This window comes from Melopsittacus undulatus, chromosome 1 (genome assembly GCF_012275295.1).
Source record: "Melopsittacus undulatus isolate bMelUnd1 chromosome 1, bMelUnd1.mat.Z, whole genome shotgun sequence".
NCBI lineage: Eukaryota > Metazoa > Chordata > Aves > Psittaciformes > Psittaculidae > Melopsittacus > Melopsittacus undulatus.
The window spans coordinates 125528641-125555222 of NC_047527.1; the positions used below are offsets into that span (position 1 = coordinate 125528641).

Genomic DNA, 26582 nt, shown 5'->3' on the forward strand with positions numbered 1-26582 from the left:
AGACTTCGCCTTAGAAAGACAAAAAGCTAGTTAAACAGCTAGAGCCATCCAGATGGCTGCTTCTTTATTGATGACCCACCTCTTGCAGCACAATTCCTCTGCTGCTTTTGGAAAAAAAAAAAAATCAGAAATCCCTGTTTTTTTTCCTGTCTCATTCTCCCTTAATAGTTCTTTTCATTATTCTGGAAATTAATATCAGCAAGAGAATCAGAAAGACATTTATAACAGAAGGTTTGTCTCCACAGATGCAGGGGAAGGAGGGAAGGGAGGGCAAGCATCGTGCCCAAATGATGATAAATACTGTGATATCCAAATGCACTGAAGTGAAGGAAGAGCCCATGTGTCATTTACCCATTTTACAACTGATATAATGTTAATTGACATCTATGATAGCTAACTCTTTTCTAAATTACTTTCAAACTGGAACAAATCTCCTACTTCACCAAGCGCTGCTAGTATTTAAATATTTGCTTGATGTTTTTTCTGTTCTATTGGCCTCCCAGCATCTTTGTAAATCTCTGTTGAATGGGGCCTGTTTTCCACAGAACATGATAGTGGTGAAAATCAGTGTTTAGCGCAGCAGTTCATGAGCCAGAAATGCTAATGGGAGCAGTCAAACATTTTTGCTCACTGTGGTCCTTTCAACAGGCTCAGCCAAAGTGTCTGTGTTGGACGCAATCTTCTTCACTCAACGAGGGGGACTTAATCAGACTTTTTAACCTAATGAGTGATGTTCTCCAAAACAAAATTGTTTGTTTGTTTCTTTGATCAATTATATTGCAAGTATTATGGAATGGGTTTCAGTTTAATTGGAGGGGTTTTTTCAGCATCAATGTGGACAATTCTATTCCCTCTTTTTCCAGCATGACTCAGCTGAATAACTCCTGCAGTTCTGCTTTGGTGTTGGAGAGGTTAAGATTGGTTCAGTACAGACCAGTAACGTTCTCACCTGAACTACAGGATTTATGGAAGTATGGAAAGCATGCAGCTAAAGGCATATATAAAACATGTTTGCTGGGGGTTTTGTTTTGTTTTCATTATATTTTCTTTTCTGGAATTTTCAGGAAAAGCTCTAATGTCTGAGAGGTTTAAAAACCTATTTTCCTTTAGGAATATAAGTGTGTAGAAATACTCATGGCTTTGAGTGCTATTAATGCAAAACTGGTAACACAGTAAAATGGCAAAACCACCTCTTTCTATGAACTGAATTTAAAAGAAAAAGAGGTTTTCCTACTCATGCAGAGTTTTTTTCCAGCGCTCTTGAAATAATTACCAAATTATTCTACATAAATTTTTGTTTACATATTCATATCCCTAATCATGGATGTAAGTGTTCCATAATATTTCTGTAAATCATTAATAAAAATAGATCTCTTTCCCACAATATGTCCTTAAGAAGTTTCATGGTGAAATACATTTCACAGTTTTTAATTTATCCTGTCCTAATACCTATTGTGTGTTTCATGCGACCACCTTCTACTTTGCTAGCTTGGAGCTAGATAGTAGTCCCCCTGACATTTGAGGACTGCTTTGTACCAACTGCCTGGGTGCGTTTGCATTCATTACCTTTTTGAGATGGAATAATAATAGAAGAGGGAAAAGGATGGGAAAAGAGCAGGTACATGTAATTTCTTTCTCAAAGCCAAGTATATACTGCTCTCTTGTGGAACTTGTATGGTAATTACTAGTACTGGATAAATGTGTTCTCTCCTTTCGCACTATTTTGTTCCATTGAATATTACTAAGATAGATTTAGTGCATATAACAGTTTATTTCCGAGCCTATGATATAAACACCAGTCTTTCCTATTAATCTGCCTTGTTTTTTTCTTTGTGGTCAGCATCCATTGCTGACATAGCTGCATGCTGCTTTTGGAATTAGATGTGTGCTGTTTTGCAAAAAATAATGCAATTTATTAGTATCGGAAAACTGCCTTTTCTTCTCTTTATGTGACACTGAAATACATCTGTAGTTTTCTCTGGTTCACTCTTTTAATGAGCCTTAGTAAGAATATTAGTGTTTTTTAAAAAAAGAATGAAAGCTTCAGTATTTGCATGATGTTTGTGTATAGGGGCTGTGTTGTCCAAATAAGGGACTCTGAAACCTTTTCTCATGTATTATGAAACTAAGTGCTGAATGAAATTTCTAGAATAACATTACATATCACTGTCCAGTCAAAGAAGGAGGTGGTCTGGTTAACAGGGACATCCTCACTAAGCCGCATGGATGCAAAGAGCTCCAAAAACATGAGAACTTTGGTTGCCTGGTTTTCTGAGAACTCTTTGGGGTGCAATTCTCTGCTTTCCTAAGAATATGTGTGTTTGAGCATAGGTGGCAGTTGCTCTGACATAAGGAACACCTCTGTACCTCTCGATCCATTTTTATTAAAAGACAGAAGTATATTTGAGGCTGCTATCTTTCCATCAGATGTGGTCAAAAATGTTATTTTGATTGAGGGATTGAGAATCAGAGTGATTTTATTACCTTATTTACCTGGGAAGCATAAGTCAGCTTTATTTGTGCCTAAGCATGCCCTACACCTTGCATATGTTAAGGCATACCTTATCCAGCAGGATCCTAAAGGAATACACAGACTACAGATTAAACTTCCCCCTTCTGGCTCACCCTGAGAATTTCTATTGCAAACTTGGTACTCAGTCTGTTTCTGGAAAGGAAACCTTAGTTCGCTGATATATACAGAGCAAAATGCTTGACCAGAGAGAGAAACACTTCAATCCCAGATACAAATCCTTGCTGCCACCTTTGCTGAGAAAGCAGTTCTTAATGTGAATACTTATCCCTGTGAGTACCAACAATTTCAAGGATAAGCTATGTAAGAGTACCACCATTATTAAAATCCCACAGACAGTTTTAAGAAGGCTGAATTTATTCTTACCAAGTGAGACCTGTTTAGTAAATTGGGGTAGGAATAAGACATTTGGTCCACTGTAATCCTTGGAGCAGTACAGCATATTTTCAAAAAGGAGTAAGATCGCAGAGGTACCTTTAGTGCAAACTGCTTCCATGAGGAATCACTGCAATCTAATGTGCTGTAAATGCAGCCTCTATCTCCCTGCATATCAGCTTCTCTGTGTAGCCAAGCCTTGTATTCTCTTGCTTGTAGACAAGACATTCTGGGTGAAAAGAGTAAGTCTAAAGAATCAAGTCATAATCAGCATGCTTTTGTGAGTCCTGTGAAATAGAGTGGGAGTTACAAAGGAAAAGCACGTAGATTTTGAGTGTACAATATTTCAGGAGAGATTGGTTGAGGGCGTTTTTACGATACTCTATTATGTCTCCTCTTTAGAGAAAGGCTAAGCCAGTGCCAAAGGAATAGTTTGCTGAAGTGCTATTTGTTCACAGGATGGATAGGAGCTGACAAGCTGACCATCAGAATGGCTTCTTTGTCCTTGGAGCTCTAGGTGGTTTTATGGTGTAGAGAAGTTACATGTTTTTACCAAAATGACTGTTCATTCTTTTTTAGATGTCTTTTCAGCCCTTTCCAGCATATTTTCAAGGGTTTTTAAAGGAAATAAAAAAGCAGTGTGTACAGAGGGGGTAAAGGGGTGGGGAGGTGAGGGTAAAGTAAGACTGAGTGTACATGTGATGTGAAGAGGGTCTCTCTTGCCTTATCTTGAAATACATTCAACCAGAGAATATTCATGCTACATAAATAAGAATAATGGCAGAATTATGGCTATAATCAGCTTTTCTACCAGCAGGAGTGACATGGCTATATTGCATCCTTTGCTTTTTCTGAAAGCATATGTAAGGATGTAAACAGCAGGATTAAAATTATACTCGAGAGCATTACAAGATTTTTTTTAATATAACATTTTATTGTCTGGAGTTTTTTTAATAAAATATTTGAAAGCTCAGCCCTTTAAGACAAGTAAAGTTAGTATGATAATTACTTAGTGTAGAAAGCAAATGCTGGCATTCATAATCATAGTTTGGTTTAGTCTGAGTAGAGTAGAAATAGGATGGGATGGGATAGGATAGGATTGATTTATTGTTATTTAAGAAAGATGAATTAGTCTTGTTTATTACTTTTGGTTCTGATTCTGACCAGTTTGTAGAGATGCAAATTCAGAGCAGAGCAGAGAGGACTAATGACCTCCTTCAAGTTGTTACTAATGTAGCCCTGTGTGCAGCTGCTCCCCTCACTGCAAGGGTCTGCAGCTGAGTCATGGTCAACATGTTGTCCACTAGCACCTATCTCAAGGTCTGTGAGCTATCTCAGCACCTCTGTAATCTCTCTGCAATATATGTAGGATATATTTCCTTTTTGTGATATATCTTCTTGCAATTAGCATTAAACAATTTATGCCTTCTGAAATAATCAAGGAAAGTATATCACTAGTTTAACAAGAGATGACAATTTTGTGCACAAGGGATAGGAGTAGTATCATGGAATCATAGAATGTTTAGGGTTGGAATGGACCTTAAGATCACCTACTTCCAATGCCCCTGAATAGGGAAAAGCAACTGCATATATGGCCTACTTGGGGGTGGAAAAAGTGCTTACATATGCAGCGGTTAGACTGTTGGCTTTTCAGGCAAGAAATAAGGACAAGAATTTCCTCATGTTGTACAAATTGGGCTACAGACCTCCAATCCTTTAACTCTCAGAACTTGTCTGAGATCTGGGGAGTGCTGGGGTAAATTGGAGTATGGCACTGGCCTCCCTGAATTTCCAATAAAACTACATTGGCAGTTCATCCAAAGAGGGAAAAGTATCCACATGCAGGGAAAAACTGAATAATTTTATTTTACTTGTATCATTCCTAGGAGCCAAAAGATGGTCGTGAAATCTGATGGAAAGGCACTAATTTTAAGTTTGTCCCATTATGTGTATAGCAAATGGTTGTGGGCACACTGCTTTCCTGCACATCTTGTTCTCTTGGCTAGATTTCTGCAGGAGTAAGAGTGGCAAAATCTCTCTGCAGATTTTAGTTTCTGCAAGAGTGCTGCTGCCTTTGTAAGCAGCCTTTTTAACCAGGGTACTTGCACTTTTGTCTTTGCAAGTCAGTTCTTCCAAAATATTTAACAAACTTTCTAAACTTCTGTTCCATATTCCTTTCTTCCATTCATTTACAGAAACTGCTCACTAGTGCATATGATTATACCTGCTCTTTATCAGTAGTGTTCACTCTGCTGTGCTTTGTACCATCTCTTCAGAAAATGGCTTCATATTGTTTCCTTCTACTTTATGACTTCACTTCCATCTTCTTTTCAAAGCTTATTCACGGTACTGAAGTCTTTCCTCAAAGTTATTATATGTTCACTGGACTTTAACCATATGTGCTAATCTGATTTCAGAGCAGAGATCTATACACTGCTGATTTGCATGTCAATGTTGTTAGGGGTGCTGAATCAGCAAAAAGGACTGCAAAGGGCCAAGGCAGTGGCAGTGGTGATGGCTAAAGCCAGATAAAACTTTGCCAGAGAAGGGGTTTTCCAGATGTGCTGTAGTGGATGGTGCAATGCTGTATTAAAAGATATGTAGATGAAAGCAGGAATAGAAACAGGAAATGCTGGTCTCTGGTGGGACCTCCCAAGTGTAGTAATCGGTGTCCCCAAATATCCACATTACCTTGATTTTAGTTCTGCATCTGCTACGAAGACATCATCTTGGAAGAATTTACAGAATGTGCATCTCCAAAATCTAACCTTATGTGCCTTTTCGGCGAAGATGTTGATTTGCTGTGCTCATCTTTTTCGACAGTGGAATTGAACGAACAGAAAGCGTCGGGTTTAACTTCAGCTGCCAAGGAAGATGCTGAGACATTTGGCAAGAGTGCCACCTCGTGGAAGCCGAGCCACAGCGCCTCCGGCTTCTGCTGACTGGCACGGGGATAGGAGGAAGCGCATGGTGCTGTCCCCTCGGGACGACGGCTGCTAACGCTGTGCACGATTTGCCGTGAGGTCCTGATGCATCGGACTAAAACCTGACAGCATGTTAAAATTTAAGAGATTTGCCTAATGTCAGATTCTGCTTGATTTGGGAAAGCTGGTGCTCTCATTACGAAGTTGCCAGAGGACACCTCATTGCATTTCTCCTCCCTCCTTGCTCCCCTAAGGACTGTTTTTCCTTTTCCCTCTGCATCTTGCCAAGGATAGTTCCCTGGAAATCCAGACGAAGGCACTGTCCTACTATTGCAAGATCTTCACCTTCCCCCTTGTTTTGTCAGGGTTGCCAAAACTCTGGTATTGCAAAACTCTGGTATTGTGTTTAGGTGGGGAGGACAGGAGGGGTCTCTTGTTAGGGAAACAATCAAGATATCACTTTATCAAGATATCACTTGAACCCAAAATATTCATTATCCAGACATGGTGATGGATACAGCAAAAGGATTTTTCACATGCAGCCAATGTGTTTTTGTAACAGAAGCCTCAATATTTTTCAGGTAATGAGGCCCTCTGATAACCGAAATATGAAATATTTGCATAACCTTTGTGTTTATTTGCAGTCTCATTTTCGACTTTTTTCTCCTTCTCAAAACACATAAGCTTATACTGGCTGGGGTCCTACTAGCTGTGTCTCTTCATTTTGTTACCTAACGCCAAGTATTTTTCTCTCCTATTTAAGTCCAGTGCACATTTCAGCATCAGCACTGCTAGGCATTAACCAGCTTGGCAAAGTTTATTTTAGCAGCTATTTACAGTAATTTGTGAGGGAGATTGGAGGCACTCTGGTTGTTTGACTGCTGCTTTGCAGTCAATCAAAAGGAGAGACGTAATTTAATTCCTGTGTCCTCTCCGGAGAAATCCTTTGAAAGCACTGTTATAAAGTGGGAATAGCATGGACAACAGAAAGAAGCAGAGGACAAGACAGTTGTGTAGTTTCTATCCAATTGTGTGCCTTGCTCATTATTCATGTGTTCACAACAGGAGGTCTCATACCCATCTGTGACTGGGGGAGGGACTGGAAATAACTGTTGTATTTTTGCAGGAACACTGGCATGAAGAAAGGGTAACAAAACCCCCAGTAACAGTGTTAATAACTGTCGATTCCACATGTAAAAATAGGGCAGGACTTAGTTTTCCAAAGAAGGTATCAAAGTTATTGTTCTGTAGGCCCACCATCAACTTTCCCAGGTCTAACCTTTGGCAAACGACAGGTTTAACCTGCCCAGACCTATGAGAAAATTCATCCTCCCAGGAAACCACAGCAACCACCTCACATCTCACTGCTTGTTCCAAGGGAGGTTGCTCCTTGTTCTGCACTTTAACTTGGTACAAGTGAGGCTTTTGAATACATCCAGCTTAGCCATTGTGGTTTTTCACTCTGAGTTGTACTGTGCTTAACAGTGATAGTAAAAGAGATGTTACTTTGCTTGGTGGTGATTGTGTTTTCATGTCTGAGAGGGATATTTGATTTGTAAAGTAAGAGAAAGCTAACTGTAACCACAGGCTGAGATCTTCTGTGATGTCAAGCTTAAAAATGAATATGTCACTTCAGCAAATGACTAATTTCTTGTTTAATTGGCTAATCAGCTACTTTTGCAGGCCCCCCAGAAAATGCAAGGTAGAGCACTAGACACCTGGCTACCTCCTGGGGACTCTTAGGTATTGAATGCTTTTTGTTATTCTGCAAGGGTGAAAACATTACAGTTACATCTTCAAAAGGGAAGTGAATGCCTTTGAAGATGTATTGTCATCCACATACCCAAGTTCAGGCCTTATATACTCAAACACTGTCTAATGCCTTGGGCTTAGGTGTATGTCTTGGCTCACAGGTACTCTGCTCATATAGTTGGTACCCTGTTTGCAATTACTCATATATCTATTTATTGTTAATTAATGGTATTATTAGTATGGTTTCCAGAGCTAGTATCTAGCAATGGATGTTGGACATACATAGACTAAAACCAGCTCATATATGTAGGAAGTTTTTTGTTAAAACATTTTGCTTTTCCTCCCTGGTCTTGTACCAAGACATTCTAACACACTAGTAGTTCCAGTGGTTTATGACATACATATATATCAGCAGATCAATTTTAAACTATAAGTAATTTTTTCAGAAGCCCAAAGTTTCTTATAGTTAGCACTTGAGAAATTCTGTAAAGTTTTTTCCCATTCATATTTTGATGTGCAAAAACGAATGTTTATACTTAAAGCTCTGCTAGAGATTCATTATTGCTGTCATTTGCACCTCTACTTGATTAATCTTTTTTCTTGGCCCATCACTTTTTTCAGCAGTTATGGTACTTTGCTTTTAATCTAATATCTTTGATGTCCCACTTTGATTCAAATAAATGAAACTTGGATGGTAATATCTGAAAAGGTGCTATTCCTATTAAATGATGAAGTCATTCTAGTTCAGTCTGTTCACTGATAGGTCTCATTTTGGCTAATTGGTCTGATGACATATAAAAGTGTCTAGAAGACATCACAAAAGTGTCAGAAAAAAACATGCCACCAATTTGTTTTAATGTTCTGGTAAAGTTTTATGAAGTTTTTCCTTTTTTCTTTTTTAGAGCTGTAAACATCAGAAAGAGGCTTTATTAAATTGCTTTTACCTCAGACTACAGGGGGCTTTAATGGAAAAAGGAAAAATGTTAGAAACTGTTGAGTCTTTGTTCTTTTTCTAAGGCAAGAACATTGAAAGACCACACAATGAGATTTTAATAACTGGGCTTATTACCTTCACAGCAGTAAAAAGACCTGCATACCTGGGTTTACTGAGCTAGTTAAAAGGATATTAAGAATTTCCATACATTCTGTACTTGGAAAAGCACATAGAAGTATAAATATGTTATTGTCAAAATGTTAATCAGTCCTATAGAACATACCTATGAAGTCTAAAAGACTGTATTTTGCAGACTTTCAGGTACCACAGTGACACCTGGAAAAACAGCTGCATTTCTCTGAGTACCTGAGTCAATAACAGCATCATTGAGCCATTGTGGCTTGATCTGTGCTAATGACAGACCACAACTAGGGCATCTTCTACAAGACTGAGAACCTCATGTGCATGGCACATCCTGCATTAACAGAACCGCATTCTTACGTTACTTCTCCTTTAACCACCACCAAAAAATCCCCTGCTGCCCAGACTGCTTTGTGCATACTGCATTGTAATGGCTGTGTTTCCATGTACACATTGCATGAGAGAGTTCTGACTTGTCACAGAGTGAGTCATCCTTGAAATTCAGTCCACAGGCACTTCACTCATGAGGTGGCATGTGAATGTATGCTGTTCATAGCTGGGCAGCTTTTCTATAAGTGGAAGCAGGACAGAAAGGATTTTCTGAGTATATGTTATGACATATATATGCAAGGAGGATATATTCCACTTTTTTTAATCTTTCAAGAATTGCAGTTAATTGTGTTGTGAAATAGAAGATCCTCTATGACCTTGATTTTTGCATCTGTTTCTCCCTTTGTATGCTTCATTTATCACCTTCCAAATGAAACAGTTGTCAAGATATCATGGTATTCTCTGTAGACTGTTGTAATCACAGCTGATGAATATGTAATTCTCTGGTATTGCCTCTAGAAGGAGATGGTTGTGGGTTTTGTACCTGTCTGTCCATGTTCCCTGAGTACCCTAATTTCTTCTTGCTTTTTCTTGTTTCTTCTTGAAAAATCATTAGTATTGGATAAGAAACAGCATGCAATCTTGAGACTTTTCTGTGCAAGGTTTTCTGCCTTGGCTGGCTTTCATTGCTGTTGCTGCAAAAACTCATAATGCTGTTGCATCTCTCTGCTCTTTATAGTACCGTATTCACTGGACCTGCAATTTCCAGTGCAAGCTGTAAGATCAAAGCAGATATTGTGAACAAGCTGATTTTCTGTTGCTTCATTTCTCACATTATCTATCAGCTGATCTCCTTAATCATGTAAGGTCTTCCCAACCTGGCATTGCTTTTGTAATTTCTGTTGTTTGCCATGTAACCAAACATAATTTTTTTTAAAAACTTCTATTTATGAAATAGAAACCTGCCATGATTAGTGGCTTCAGTGGTAAAAAGATTTTTAAAGTTTCTATGGTTACCTAAGTGTTTTGTCTGTTAGTTTAGTAAGAGTCAGTCAAAACAGTGACTTCTTTTCATGCTTAATTCAGCGAACTTTCCATTAGCTATTACATGTTTCTTGCATAGCTGTATCGCTGCTCAGGCCCTCTGCTGTTCAAATAAGCAAAGCAGTTTTTACTTTGTTTTTTTACTCTTTTCCTACTGGTACGATAACTTACAAATTGCTCTTGTGTTGTGGCTGTAGTTTATTTCCTGTAGGCCCACACAGTTATGCTCCATACCACTTTACACCTGTACAGATCTCAGTGCTCCAGTGCTGTGTCTTTGCTGGGTTCTCATCAGACTGTAGGGAAATCTTTCTGACAATCAAAGCTGAGCTATTCTATACCTACAGACTTCCTTTAATCTCATGGTATGATTTACTTTGCATGGGAGTCCAACACATGAGAAACCTGAGTTTTAAAGAGGGTTTTGGGAAACCACACAGGACATGGCTATAGCTGGTATGAAACCAAACCTGGTAATTTAATATTCATCTTGCAGCACTATAATGCTTTTCTATAGAGAGGAGAAGAAACATAAACATGACTCTGAGTGTTTACTGTTGAAATATCATGAAATAGATATTTGCTTTGCCAGAGAAACCATGCAGGTGTAGCTACATACTCCTTCACTGAAGTCTACAGAAAATTTACTTCACCCTCTTAGAGGAAGATAAGAGCCTAGAAGTGGAAAATTAACAACGTGTTGCCTGAATTTGTTCGCATACTTATTAGCGCATCAGCTTTCTCATTTCAGAAGTCTCACATATGTTTGCTATAAACCCAGTGTACAGTGTGTGAAATAGCCTGCTCTAATTACAATCTAGACAATGCCAGGAAAGTGAAGCTAATTCGAATAAGCTCTATTAAGTCATCTAACATGGCAGTATATGCCATAAGGTCAAATTGCTTGGATGCAGACTGGCAACCAGGGAAATTTTATGTGGCAAGATCATCATGCCTTTTTTTTTTTTTTTCTTTCTTTCAGCCAACAAATTAGAAATTAATTTGAAAAGTCAGCTTAATTTTCTATACTGATGTGGTGACAGCAACTTGGAGGGCAGTCAGCTCTCAGAAAGCAGATACTGTAAATGTGAAGCCCAAAATCTTCAGTGATGGAATGTAGTAATTTCTCAATCATATTCAATTTTGGTAGAGTAAAAAACTGAAGGTGGTAAGTTAATATCTCTGGGTTTTGCTTTCACTATATTTTAGGTCCATTTTACCAGTAGCAAATAAGTATGCTTCTATTAGACAAATAGTGTATAAAGGAATTATATTTCTTTGATCAATTGCAAGCCTGTCAATTGGTTATACACTTGATACACCAAATGGAGACAAGCTGAAAGAGAGAAAGCCTTTACTGAGACACCTGTTAGCTTTTGAAATATGGAAGAATTGGCAACACATTTATTTTATTTTCCCTTCCTACTTTAATATCCCCCCCCCCCCGAGATTACTAGCTGTAGTAAGGGGAGCCTTCTTCATGTGTATATGATTAATTAACTAGTTTTATATCATCAGATTCAATATTTTTCAGTCTCCAGAAGCCCAGCCGACTTGCAGATGCGAGAAATAATATTATCCACGCTTGTGCCTGCATGTATTAGAACCTAGAAAACAAAACACCTTTCTGTTGCTTCTTAATCCCATCAAGTTTTACAAGAATGCTCAACCATTTTCTGCCTAAGTGTTCAAACAAAGCACAGTAATGTATGGAAGTAAAAATGTATGTTTTACGATATGATAGTTATGTAATGACATCATTGTGGTTTTTTCTCACAGGCTCCAATCATCATTCACTTCAGATAGTTGTTAGCACCTTGTTAAAATGGTGAATATTGGAGAGCTGTCACTGTAGGTTTCTTGGCCTACCAGTAGTGTAGCACTCCCTAATAGCAAGGACCTGGGTGCTTCCCCTGGCTAGCAGGGTTGTTTGGCTTAGTGAATGTTCCACTGCTGCAAGAAGCTTATTTTGAATGTTATATCAGGGGGGACTTCTACTACTTTCCTGGAGAGAGCACACTTTAGTCAGCCTTAGAAATCATGACTATTCAAGCTGAAATTTGCCCAGATACTTTTTCAGTGCCATACATCTGGGCCATATATCAGACTTCCTTTGTTTACCTGAACTTCAGTTCCAAGTTTTTGTTTGCCTTATTCTTAAGGTACATTGTATATCCAAATGTGCTATTATTTTCTTATGAATATTTGAATGTGCTTATTATCTTCTTATGAATGTGCTGGAATGTAATTCTGTTCTTATTTCACCTCATTGTGTCATTCACATTCCTTCGGTTCCTCCTTTCAAAAGAACTTTTTCAGCCGTCTTCACCTCATGACTCTTTCAAGCATGCTATTAGTGGGCAGGCGTGTTTCAAGCACTTACTTACCTGTACAATAAGCTACCCGTGCTGCCCAAAGAAGCATCATGCTCTGAGGAAGGTGAAGACTGCCAGGCATTCCTGTGTGTCGCCTTTTATGAATTTATGGCAATGGCACCTGCTGTAGACCGTACCTCAGACCTATTTCTGATCAGATCACCCTGGAACCTTTAGAAGAGCAGTGGATGTTAAGCTGGGGCATATGTTCAAAAGCAAAGTAGTTTCCATCATAGAAGATAAAGCCACCTAAGTCTGCTATATACAGTGGCTGATGGACAATTGCTGCCCTAGGGAGCCTTGAGACAAATGATACTTGGCTTGATAGTGTAAATGCAAGAAAAGGCCCTCTGGAGTGTTATGAAAAATCTGCATTTTTTGTTCTTCAAACATTACTTTCAAATTTTGCATTTTCTAATGTATTTTGCTAATAAGTAAGTTTTTTATGAGATGTTGTATAATACCAAGTAATTCCTTGCCTATGCTGTCCTTGTCTTCACTTCTTTGGTGTAGGCACTATTTGGCTATACACTAAAACAAATGTAAGTTATTCTGAAATAATTCTATTCTGCTCTTGGAGGCAAGAAACCTCAGAATAGATGCTTTGTTATGTCTTTGATCATAACAGATTTTGCTGTGGCTCATTACTTTGTGACATATTTTCCCTTGTTCTTCTTTGTCCCCTGCTGCTATCTTGCGGTGTTTTACACGTTAATCCTAGCTACTCTGTAGCTCACTCCAGGCACTTTTTTGTTCTGGTTGCTTGTATGCTCACAATTTTACTACTTTCAGTAAATATCCCATCAGCTTTTTTACCGTCTCTGCTCAGTACTTTTTTTTTTTTAACATTAGCAATTTCTGTGTCCTTGCTGAACAGTTTTCTAGCTCACTGGTATATTAGGTGGACAAAATCAGTTCAAGTAGTTACCCTCATGACACATTATTTGCCATCGCCATCAGGATAAAATCCTTGCTTATAGTAATAAATACTTCAACTATTTCCAACAAAAACTGTTGATTTTTTTCTGTCATCACATTGTTTAGCACATAGTGCAGATATTTCTTAAACTTAGGATTTTTGGTTCAGTTCTGAGTTAAAAGATCCTACTAAATTAGCTTGACTTTCTTCATTAAAAATAGCAATTGTGCCCTTGAGGCAGTGACCACCTTTGCTTTCATCTCTACCCATTTCTCTAATGATTTGAAGCCAAAGTGTATCTTTCTAGCTTTCAAGTTTTTCTGTTTCTTTTTTGAATTTGATGTATCAGCAGAGGATTACTGTATTTAAATTCATATAATTCATCTATCCTTTTTTTTTCCCACCCACCTGCCCTAGAATTCTCTCAGCTGCCACAGAGCTTTTATTTTCAAAATCTTGCTTATGGGCACAGAGGAAGCACACCTTTTATGTAAATAAAACTAAAAATATTATTGTTAGTATGACTGAAAGCAAAGCAGTGTGGCCATTGTTAATCCAGATCTAACTGCTTAAGAAAAGACTGATAATGTAGTTAAAATTGTTATACACACACCTTCTAGTGCCTACCCCTTCTCCCTGTGTGTTTGGCTTACATCTCCACTGGTCCTCTGAGTGCTGAGCTTGGTAGTTTCATGCGGGTGGCAGTGATGCTATTAAAAAGAGAAAGATTTTTTTTTTTGTTGTGTGTTGTTTTTTTTTTTTACCCAGAAAGGCTATGTAAGTATGAAGAAATGCAAAGACAAAGGATTGCTCCAGCCTTCCACAGAGAAACTGAGAGAACAATGAAAAATGCTCTTCCCTGTCCTTGGGGATTGTGCTTATTAAATGGAAGGTCTGGGGCTCTTTTGAACAGCAATGAGGATGAAAATCTGGAAATTTGCATGGAGTAATCTGGAGAATTCTTGAAAATAATATTTTTCCTGTCTTTGAAAGCAATTTAATGTAATTTACTTTTATTTAACTGACCTGTGAGTCTGCTGGAGGAAAACCCTCCCAGTCCTGTTGCATATGTGTTTTCTTCTTACATGCATAGTCCAATACAGTTAATGTGGAGAATGCCTGGGATATTTTGTATGATAATTGACAACTACTGAAGAAGGACTTGAAAGCTTCAGCCAATGTAAACAAGTAATAATAAATGTTATTATAACTTATATTATTTTCTTATAATCCCTATACTGTTGTTATAGGTATATAAAGCATTTTAATATGTGGTGATAAGGCTTTTTGATGAAAACCATGAAGTATTCTGGAGAAACATATTGTACTGCCATTTCATTGATCTGAAGTGGCAGATGGAAGTCTTCTCTTATGCAGTATCACCTCATTTCAAAGAGAATGTATTAACAGAGATGGTGTATAGCAAATTTTAATGTAAATAATGTCTTGCCTTTCTGAAAGGGCCCATTTACAATTCTGAGGCCATTAGACTTCTGCCCTGGCTTCTTTAGCATTGTAATTCTGCAGAGGGATATCCAGTTTGAGATTGACAATTAACTTCTCGCTTGTGCTGCACAGCTTCTATATTTCTGTAATACGGAATAAATGACTGCTACTAATGTTTTGCTCATCAACTAGTAAGTGGAGGACATTTAAGGCAGAAATGTAGGGTTTAGCTCCAGCTGCTGTTCTAATGTTGCAGAAAGCTTTTGCTGCAGTTCATTAAGTTCAACTTTAGGCAGTCACAAAACTGCCAGCTAATTATTTTTTTCTTTCCTCGGCTGAGTGAAACCTCATGTCACCAATTTCCACTCATAAAATGGAGCTACAGAAATCTTCATTCTTGGAGACTGAAGAAACAGAGCAGTGAGGAAGATACCAGTGTAATCCTTAAAATAACAGGTAACACTGAGCCAATGAAATCTTTATTTCCTACCAGTCTGTCAGACTATCTTGTGAGTCAAGGAAATGGCTTCTTGCTAGCAGATCATGGGACCAGTATTAATCTATGTTAGTTTCTGGTTTGGGAACTAGTAACCAGATGAATGCCTAACACAGTCTGTTTGAAGACAGATTTCAGCAAGAACCAGTCCTTGAAGAAGTAGCCAGTGATAGAAAGAAGCGAGGGCCTGGATGGCCTGCTTGGCTGCCTGGAGATGCAGGTTATGTAGGTTCAGGCCTCTGTTTGAAAAGGAGCAAATCTTCAGCTGAGAATTATTATTCTGAGTATGTTTTAGTCTCTATTATGTTGATTCAAATCAAATTAAGTGATGAAAATATCTTTCATTTTGTTGAATATCAAAACCAAAAATTAGATCCAAAGCTGAATTACACATGTATGGAGAGTCCCCTCCTGATCTTAAGCATGTAATATTAACCGGAACTCAGCTGTTATCATATGCATGATGCTACACATCTGTGATAAATTGTTTTAAATATATCTTGAGGTAATCTGCACTACTTATGATTTTAAGTGGCTGATATAGCTTATAGATAAAGTAAGTAAAACTAGAATATCCATGTGTGTTTAGGGCAATATTCAAAATAGGAAATGTGAATATGTAGCCTTCTGCCATGGAGATGCTCATGGGAAGACGGGTTTTGTTTGACTTCTGTGGTTATTTACGCTTCAGGGATTTAGCTACTCTACCAAGATTTCATCCCAGCATTCTTAGAAAGACAACTGAGGATTTGAGCTTCTGTTAATCACTGTTTACAGTCATACCACTATCAGATTTCCAAAAAGGAACTTCTCCATTCTGCTCTAACTGTACACACAGAGGAGACAGCCTTTACTATGATTTTATAATGAAAATTAACACAAAATGTGTATAACAAGGGAACAGAAATGTGTAAAGTAACAGGAATAAAACAGTGTGATTGAACCTGAAATGCATAGAATTTGGTATCTGCAAGGATTCAAAATACATAGCTGCTGTTTTGGTTACATGAAGAGAAGAAACAAATTATTTCAGGCTCAAAATTCACATTTTAAATATGCTTTTTTTTTTTTGCTTTTGACAGCACGTCTTCAAATACCTGTAAATTTTCAACTAGTAACTATTGTTGTCTAACCACGATCTTAAGCGTAAGAAGACACATAAAAAGAGAATTAAGGCTATGACAGCAATCAGTGCAAATCAGAAAAGTTGCTGATAAAGATGAAATCTGGCATCTGCTTCAAGCACCAAGACACAATAGGGTCATAGAAAGAGAGAAGAAAGTTGTTAAAGAAATCAGGTTTAGAATATGAAAGCAAGACACAGTATGTCACCCTTTCTCTGTTTTTCTGTGACAGTCTGCATATTTTTTCCTGTGATACAAATTGTGTAAGTAAGCTTGGGAGAGGTTTCTGTAGCTGTTTCATTAAGCTGCACATTAAAAATAATGTTAATATTGGACAGGCAACAAACTGCGAATGTGCATTCTGTTACCAAAATTCTGGTCATGGAAGATTCAGAAATAGCCTTTTCAATAGCCAGATTTTGCTTAATGATGCCAAGCAGATCCTGAATGGCTGCTTAAGCTCACTGCTGTTTCAGCAGGGTAATTTTCTAGACCTAATACTACAGATCTTCACACTACTAGAGGGCTAAAATATTTACAAGGCTTATCTAAGCCTCTTGATTTTCCTATCTCTTATTACACTTGTACTGGAAAATTGTATTGTCCTGACGGTTTTTTTTTTTTAAATTAAGACTACATTTTGCAATCTGTAAACCATTACAAGTCTCACAACCAATTGCCAAAGTCCTGTCACTAGTTTTCTTTATTGAATGTGAAGACCGTATGATCTTCATTAGTATACCATGGGTTATTCTTTTCTGCAGGGTTTAAATGAGAATTTTAATTTTCTTCTCTCAAGCAACTTTTAAAAATGTTTGTAGAACTCTGCTTGTACAGAATTAAACAACTTGAAATGATCTAAAAAGTTCCTCTGCTAAATTGCAGGTAGGAAGATGAGTCCAATGCTTTTATTATTTTACTGTGGATTCCAGTGGGAGAAAATTTAGGTAAGAAATCCTGAAATGCCTCTAAAATCAGAGTTATGTGTTCTCAAAATTGGGTCTAAACATTTTGATGGTTAGCCTGGAAGGGTTACTGTGGAGGTAATAACTACTGAAGTTGGAGAAATCCCCATGAACTGGTGTGTAAATATATGCTGCAGAAACGGACATGAAAAAGTAGTGTTTTGGAGAGCACAGTAAGGGTGGAGTCACTTTTTTCTTCTTTCTTCAACAAGTTCTTGATTCTAGGAGAAGTGTGAGGGAATTTGGTAAAGATTATTAAGCAACTGAGATGTAAATGACAATTCTACTGACTGCATTGAGCATTTTGGTTTACATGGAAGAGGTGGATTTTGCTCCCTGTTCTTTCTTATACAGGGACAGATTCAGCTTCGCTGAAGTGAATAAATGTCTTCTAGTGAGATCCTAATCCATCCCTTGTTCTCCACAAATGGGTTGGTTTTTCTGACGTAAAAATGACAATTAAGGAAGAAAATTTAAAATACCACTGATTTATGCATTCATTTGATATTAATCAATCAGCTATGCAACTGTAAATGTAAAATTCTACATCAACAAGGACTGTAGCAATGGACTTTGATAGTTACCATAACATTGGAAAGTATTTTTACTTCATTTTAAAGAGAAAGTCTAATTTTTAACAAGAATGTGTTTGCTAAACTATTTCCAAAAAAGAGACTATTTAAAAGGTGGTCATATTTTAGGGGTCTGGCTTTTATTCTTACCTTATCCCAGCATAGTATACTACTACATCAATTAAAAAAAAAGGCATTAAATAATTTTGTGTTTATATTTATTGTCAGCAATACATCAGTTATGTAAAAATAACCCAGGTGAAAATGTAAGACTTGTTACATTTTCACATAATCTGTATTAACTGAATAAAGCTTAGTGACAATATACACAAATCTGCAGTAGTTGTACGTAAACATTTTGTGCATTAAAAAAGAAATATACATAATTTAAAAATAAAAATGCATTACACAATTTACAAATTAACATTAACAAAAAAAAGGTAAACATTCCTCAGACAGCTGCCTCCTTGTTCTACAAAATAAATATTCAAGTAAATTAAGTTAGGCAAAATAAACTCTTAACTTTGGGTGAGCACAATTTACATAAAGGTAAAAAGACAGATTTCCATTTCATCCAAGGTATATTTTACAGTGATTTATACATAGAGTTTTTTAGTTGGTCTCTTCAGATTGTAATACTGGAAAACAAACTTCATTATGTTTTGGCAGGAGGAAGGGAGTTTCAAAATTGATGCTTTATACCAAATATAAACAAGCTTGTGCAGTTGCATCAAAGCTTCAAAAAGGATCTGCTCCAGGACTCAAAGCAGACACAGTAATCTAGAAACTACAGGTTTAAAAAGGAAAATACAAACCACCACATTCACAGGAAGATGTCTACTTTGCTATTTTCTGAATGGTTTATTTGATCACTGGAAACATTACTTTCACAAACTAACAATCTACGGTAGTGGCTGCTTTAGGCACTGGATTTGTAGAAGCACTCCGATTTTTAAAGCAAATTGCTTTTAATTCTATAGTGATAATTCACTTGATCATACTGATTCATAATCATTTTTTTTATTTGTGTTTCAATGCTAAAGGGCTTAATCACCTTTGCAACTTTTAGCTTTATATAAAATTTCAGCCCTCCTTATAGTCTAGTTTTTTTTCTTGATAACAAGGGAAACTATTTTGGCTTCAGAGTTTTGTGCACTTTGTTAGTAAAAAAAAAAATAAATAAAAATGCACTCTTGAATTAAAATGCAGCACTAGTATGATGCAGTTGTGCACCAGCAAAAATCACTGATTGGATATAAAATGTAACACATACTAAAATGTTTGCATGGATTGCAAAGGCCAAACATACTTAAAAACTCCTCCCATATCTTTCTTTCTTTGCTCATTTTATATAGTGAGAAAAAGGCAATGTCATACCTTTAACTTCAAGTTATTAAATTCTTAGATTTAGGACATAAAAATCTTCAAGGCAAGAACTACACAACAGCTCCTGCTAAGACCAGCCAGCTTAATAAATAAGGATGAGTCCTTGCCAATGAAAGAAACCCTGTTCCCTCAATTCGCTCTTGGTCCAATACTATTTGACAACACAGAATCAGACTTCTAAAAATAAGCAAATCATGATTAAGCTTTATGTCTCCACGTGATAGTTATTATTCTTTGAAATTTTTTAACATTATTTTTTGTATGTCTGACAAAATTGGAATCAACTTGGCTTTTTCTTGTTTTCTACTAAAGAATACTGAAGTAATTTAAATCATCAATACTTGTTTTTGGTTTTTTGTTGTTTTTTAACTATGGATCTTCACAAAGCAATGTAAGACTGAAGTCCCCAGTCCTGCAACACATATTTGAATGAACAACTGCTATGGCAGGTGGCCATGGCACTTCATTAGCTGCAGCCATATCAAGGTATAAAATGAGAAATTCAACCTGTACTAAAGATTGTTACTGTTGTTCCGTTCTGCTTATCATTCCCATTTGGAGAACACTTGTGCAGTGGAAGGTTATTTTCTGATGCATGGTAATATAAGTAAGTTAGCTAAACTGAAGTAGGACCATAACCATAATCTCTCTTAAACATTCATAAAATGCATGTTGGTTCCAAGAATTATTCTACATGGAACAAAGGTAGGTAATTTTAAGGAATGATGTTACCAATTACGTCCATAAAAGTCATGTCATCAATTTCAGTGAATCTGGGCCAAAGTTTGCAAAAAATGCAATTTTATTCAGTGTGCAAAACCTGGTGCTTCTTGAGTAAATAGTGTGAAGATTAGGCAGAAATGGTTTAGGTTATAAAAAAGACCTGAGAGCCTAATACTGAATTTTATATAACAATTATTTTTGAGAGGTTGCCTGATAAAGATCTGTATTGCTTAGTAGTGGCACAGTCTCTTGTATGTTCAGGCTACACATGGAAGCCTTTTGATGAGAATCACCCTTCTCAGGTCATGCATCACATCTGTAATAGGCAGGTAGGTACAGTGGCAAGTCAATGAGCTTCATGTTGGAAGCATAATACTGAAAAGTCATGAGCACAGAAAAGGTTAACAGTGAGTTTTCATACTGCCAGAGGTTTTAAAAAAGTCATGAGTATTAAAACGGCAGAACTATTGATCTTATTGTTTACTTGCCAATATACTCAAGAGTTTAACTGAATAATTAAAAAAGTCTATCCAATTATCCTGATTAGAAAAAAGACAAAAGGGCTCTGAGTATTGCACTGTCAGCAACACTGAAAATGCTCTCACTAGTGCAAAGAAAAATAAAAGCAAAACCATTTTATTTTAGTTGAACAATCGCAATACCTTTTTAGACAGTAAGTGTGTCACTCAGGATTACATGGCAACCACTTTTCTTTTTCTTTTCTTTTTTTTTTTCTAACAAAGTTAACAAATATAAAAAATCTAGTCATAAACAGCCTTCAAAGTACAATTAGAAACCAGCAGGAGAATCTATACCAGTATAGGTAGATGGGGCAAGAAACTAGACACTTGTATTACTGCCATGATGTAGACTATGAATGGCCGCTGTGACGAGAAGTGGTGTGTACAGTACACGTCATTAGCCAATTACATCCAGTCACAGTCCAAACCAAATGCTACTCTCTTCAGGATTCAAGACCTGTCTACTTGACACTCCTTGCACAAGATACATCATCGTTTCTGAAAAGAGGCAGTTTCTCTGGCAATACTAGTTAAGTGCATATCATGCTGCACTAATATAGTGCAAAAATTTGCCTTACATGTAGCAAAAAAATGCAGGCAACAGTTTGAGTTAGAGAAAGTAGAAACGTATTGTAACATTTACAATGGGTATTCTTTTTCCAGACAGCAACCACTAGAAAATACTGAATCTGAGAATGCCTCCTTTCTGGATGTGCATATGAGGCCTCTATACTTTTGTAGTGATAACAGGACAGAATTTTGCAAGTGAGTCATTGCCCTCTGAAATGCAGGTTAACACAAGTTATCATCAACTAGCAAACTGTTGAACTTGCTCAGTGGATTAATCCCAGTTAAAACTGAATATTGTAGTAAGCACTAAAATGCTCTTTAATAAGTATATAATCTGGTAGAGTAATACATCTGGTTCAACCGAGTATATATGTTATGCTTGAATATAAAGAGTCATAGACAGCTTGGTACAAACTCTTCATGCGTACTGTTTATACTTGGTTAATGATGCAGCGGCTTCCAACTGTTAATACTATGTCAGCTACAGTATTCTGGAGACAGAAGTGGTGCTTTATAGTTTGTAAGATTGAGGAAAGACCACAAATCTCCAACTGCAGTGTCTGTTAACATGAATCTGCCAGATTTCTCAGTGCTGATGGTCTAAAGTAAAGCAATAATACCTTGAATATCCATAGGCATTATGAAATCCATCCTTCTTTATCTATGTTGCAGTTACAAAAAAGAAAAAGTCAAAACACTTAATCCACTCCATAGAAAATCCCTGTGGCTTTGGATACCATCTGATTTCAATCCATTAATTCAGACTCCATTTGTCACCAAGAGAAGTTATATTTTACATATCTGCATCGCCATCATAAGCCAAGGTTAAAGGTTTCAGTCGGTTGTTCTGCCTTCTCTGGGGCTTCTTTGGCTTTTTGCTGAAACAATAAGATAATTTGTAAATAGAACAAGAAACTAATAACATACAAAGATGGATTTCAGTCTTAAATGAAAGACAAGTGTGCTGTTTTAAAATTATGCATTTGGTCTTTCATTCCGAGAAGCCTTAAGCCTAAAACCTTTACTTGGATCAGTAATTATCTCTTTATCGAGCCAAAGCAACATCTACTTCAAAGCTCAGTTGTTCAGGAACAGGCTGTTATGGTGCTGACAATCCTTGGCAGGTACTCCTGTGAGATCAGTCAATTTTCAGAATAACCCAGAGCATGCAGTGCAATATTTGGTCATGTATCAAAGCTGCATTCAGGTTCTTTTAAATTAGATGTCTCAAATATCAACCTCTCTTGACACATCAAGGGTTTCCTCAGGAAAGTTCTATATTTTGATTAGTCTAATCTCATTATACTTGCTGGAACGACTACAGCTAATTCTAGATGTTATAAGTGAACCAGTCATAAATAGCAGGGATATGGTTGCTAGTCATAACCATTCCCTGTCTAGCCTTAAATTAGATTTTAATCTAGCAGTACTTCCAATCCATTTGATATAGCTTTAAAAAATTACTAAGACAAAGGAAAATGCACGTTTATGCATGCTTTAGTACTTGTCTTCTTTTAGAGTGCAATATAAGCATTTCTTCATCCGGCCTGTGCATCCTCAATCTTGTGCAAAAATCTTATTATCTCAGCTATTTCACTTTGGCTGCCCAAAACTAAACCTTTGTTACCAAGCCCGTTGTTACAGAGGCCTGCAGTGGCCACAGGTTCCAGTTCAAAGAATCTGCACTGCTAATATGCTAATGGATTTTCTTTCCCTTAAAAACATAAAAGATCTTTTTTCTCCTTACTTAGGCAGAAGTGAGATTTTGGGGAAGGTCTGCTGAAACCCAAACAAATCCAGAATCCCCCCTAAATGCCTACTAGCGCAAAATAGCCAAGAGTCTGATGTGTATGACCACACTTCCCTCACCTTTCACCTGCACAGTCATTTGGATCAGAAATTACAAACAGGACCCAGAAAGCATCAGGGACAGCATCTTCAAAAGTGACTTGTTCTTGCAAAAATATTTGCTTGTATATGCACCGAGATTATTCAACAAAATACTAATTTATGTATGTATGTATGAAAACACATGAGAAAGTTTTCAGACTTTTCTTGGTTGTGTATCTCTATATCCTGCCAAATATCAAATCTGACTTGCTTGATTACTAAATTTCCCTATTGTTATTTCTCTCTGCATTATACAGGCACAATGGAATTATCAAGGGCACAATATATTCTTAACAGAGATAAACTGGGCAAAAATAAACTATACACTAAGCTACCCCATATTTGTAAGAACTAGCCTCCATCATCTAGATCACAACCGCAATCCACTAACCTGAGCTTGGACAAAACAACATGGAGAATTAAATACTGCAGTTCACAGAAGTGCCTGCAGTTTCTACAGCAGCAAATGTAAATGTTTGCACTACAGTCTGTGTGGGACTGCTTGTTTGTAAATAATTAAAGAACTCACCAGGCTAGATAGATCATAGAAACAATAAAGATGAGTAAAACAAATGCACCAGCAGCTACACCATAAACCCAGGTCTTCAGCCTCCCATCTAAAAGGAATGAATGTTAGTCAGTAGCGTTTAAGTTAGTCTTGTTGAATTATTAGTTCTGATATAGTGCAGAAATACTTTTAGAGTCCAAAATAAATGTCTTCACTAGCAAATACAGCTTAATAAGAGTAAGTACAATTAAACAACTGAGCAATAACTTCTCTGTGCACTTGTGTTCGCTTTCAGCTGAAGTCTGGTTAATCCAAATGGAGCTGAGATGTGGGGCATTGGCAACAAATGAGACACCCCAAAACCCAGCCCCTGGGCTAACTTTTAGTGGGAATCCTTCAGTATGATTGCAGGTCAGCTGATCAGCCCAGGACTCATTTATGCTTTTAAGATTACTTTTCATTCTAGCTCCTGTAAATCAATCTGCTTATTATTTTTATTCCTGACTGCTATTTAATTTTATGTTTTAAAATATCGTTAGTATGTTTTACCTCACCCACACCATAACTGCACAACTCATCTTTCACTACTACATAAAGTAATAATTTTTCAATTTCTTCCCCTACCAAATACAAGTTTTGTTGTTATAAAACAACTTCCCCTCAAAGAACAAGCAAAAAAAATACTAAAAAAAGACAACCCATGCTCCTAAGTAGAACAACTGTCTGTAGTTAATAAGAACGGTATTAACCTGCAGCCTGTGCTGTCTATATTTTGGACATGATGTTGCTACAAGCCGAGGTATACATTCCATTCTCCTGGTTGCCTTAATCTTAGATGCACTCACTTCTTCCAGGAAAAATGGCATGACTTCCTCTGTCTGTGGGATTCTTCTCAGAACCTCCAACAAGCATGTCACGACACAAGTTCAGCGCACGCTGTTTGACTCACTACTTTTAAATGACTCCCTTTGCAAATTTCTAACTGGCTTTTTGAAAGCATTCTTTCACAGCAGGTGAGCTAGCTGTGTTGCACCTCCCTGACAATGAAAACTCCACAAAAACCTGAATTATTTAATTTACAAGTGGCAAAATTTTAATTTCATAAAGTCATGTCAGTTTTCAATGTAAGCAAACACAGCTACATTTTTTCTGACTAAATATTTATTGCTTCCTGATACCTCTGCAGCACAAGAAGGCATTATCCATGCAGCTGATGTTTCCAAAACAATAATAAAAAAGTCAGTAGTGCTCTCTATTGCAGTGCAGTTAAGTTTAGGATTTCTGTTCTCTAGCAATGCAAAGTCTGCAGTCATGTGGACAACTTGTCCAAGACTAATAAATTTAAAAACATTTTAGCTTCATTACATTAATAAAGCTAATGAAACATTATAACTGATAATAACTGGTATAACTGAAATAACTGATCCATTAAAGATGAACTGAACAGTAGATTTGACCTGACATATCCAATTATATGGTAATATGAATGAGAAGAATTCAGACCTCAGTACTGCTAAATAGGTTAGTTTCTTCTCTCCTTTTATTTATTTCCACCGGTAAAGGTAAGGAGTTCCAAATTGCTTTGGGTTTGCCTTTTTTGAAATAGTATTATCTCTTTGAGAAAAAAAAAGACTGGCATTACCTTATGTATGGATTTATTTATTTTTGTCAAAGCAAGGAACTATTAATGAGGTCACTCCTATTATGCAACTACAGGTATCTAACTTGGGTTTTCTGAATTCCCCCTGGACAGGTTATTTCTAAGTATACGAGGGAACTGGCATCTCAAACTCTTCTGCTTTGGGTCATACATCAACACAGACACCTGCAGGGGCTAGTTTTAATACCTTTTTTCTGGAAAAGCAATATAATTTATTGAAGACAGTGAAAGAATTATTTTAAATTTATATTAGAAAGTGAAAGGCTAAAGTAAGTAAAAAAATCTCCAATAGATACCTGATTCTGTGCTGATCCAGCACAAACGTCATCTGAAGTGCAAAATGTTCACTTCCACATTTTCTTCTACCTTTTCTGGATAAATTATTAGGTTTATTCAATACCATTGGTTTTATCTGAGCTGAGCTATGTTTCCTTTCTAACTTGAATTACTGGAAATTTTGTGAGTTTTTATGAAATCTCAACTGTTCCTTGACCCAAGCTCCACGTCTGAGCTCACATGAGCATCCATGTTCCTGAATAGTTGAAGGAGACTGTCTGACATTTGCCTATTGTTGGCACTGTGGCTGCTACAACTCACTTTCAGCCATTTTCAGGTGGAGTTAGCTAGAATGAGTGAAAGATAGCATACTCGGTAAGATGCTATTTTTTAAAAGAGGACCAGAAAAGATTTTTTTTGTGGATTAAAATACTAACTAATTAGAGTAAAGATTATTTTATTGTAGGTATCAAATATAGCATCACAGTACAAATAACAGTACAACTAGTAGGACTAATGGGATCTAACATAAGTATTTCTAACCTGAACATGATTGTATCTTCTTATTAGAAGTACTTCTGTAGTTCTCAGTTTGCAGCATTATACAGATTATGCACACAAAGAAATTATTTCAATTCTCAGATTAAAAACATTCATAAAAGCTTTAGAAAGAAATGAACACCCTAAGAAACAAGTGTGTTAGAATATTTAACTCTATGTGATTTAAAAGACATTCAAGAAGATAACCAATTGCTGTCTTCAACATTTTGGACAAGTACCATATCTCTTTATGTGAAAATATTTGGTTAATTAAAGTTTTATTTATCTCAATGCTTAATAGTACCAGGAAATATTTACTGAAATCTGATTCAGTGATGGACTTTATAAAGTCTTTTTGATGGGATAACTGTCTTATATTTCTTGCCACTCTTGCACATAGGTCCTTGCTCAGCTCTAATGGACATGGTCCATCCTAAAAGCAAATACTGCCTATGGAGACTTAGAGTATGTCTATGATAAGTATCAATAATGTGGTTAGCTCTTGTCTAACATGAATTAGTTTAAATATGGATAAGGGAGAAAAGCATTAGCATATCTGTACTGATTATTTCCCCACAGTT

The 26582-nt window shown here is 36.8% G+C and overlaps 1 protein-coding gene across 1 annotated transcript in view; it reads right to left on the bottom strand.

The window, feature by feature from the left end:
• Positions 1–18045: 18045 nt before the first annotated feature.
• THSD7A (thrombospondin type 1 domain containing 7A) overlaps positions 18046–26582 on the bottom strand; it is a 191866-nt gene continuing 183329 nt past the window's right edge. Inside the window, exons 28-29 of the mRNA XM_005153055.3 lie at positions 23547–23634; positions 18046–22005 (exon numbers count right to left, since the gene is read on the bottom strand). Coding sequence (XP_005153112.2) covers positions 21921–22005; positions 23547–23634 — 173 coding nt within the window. The 3' untranslated portion in view covers positions 18046–21920. The remainder of the gene's footprint in view (positions 22006–23546; positions 23635–26582) is intronic.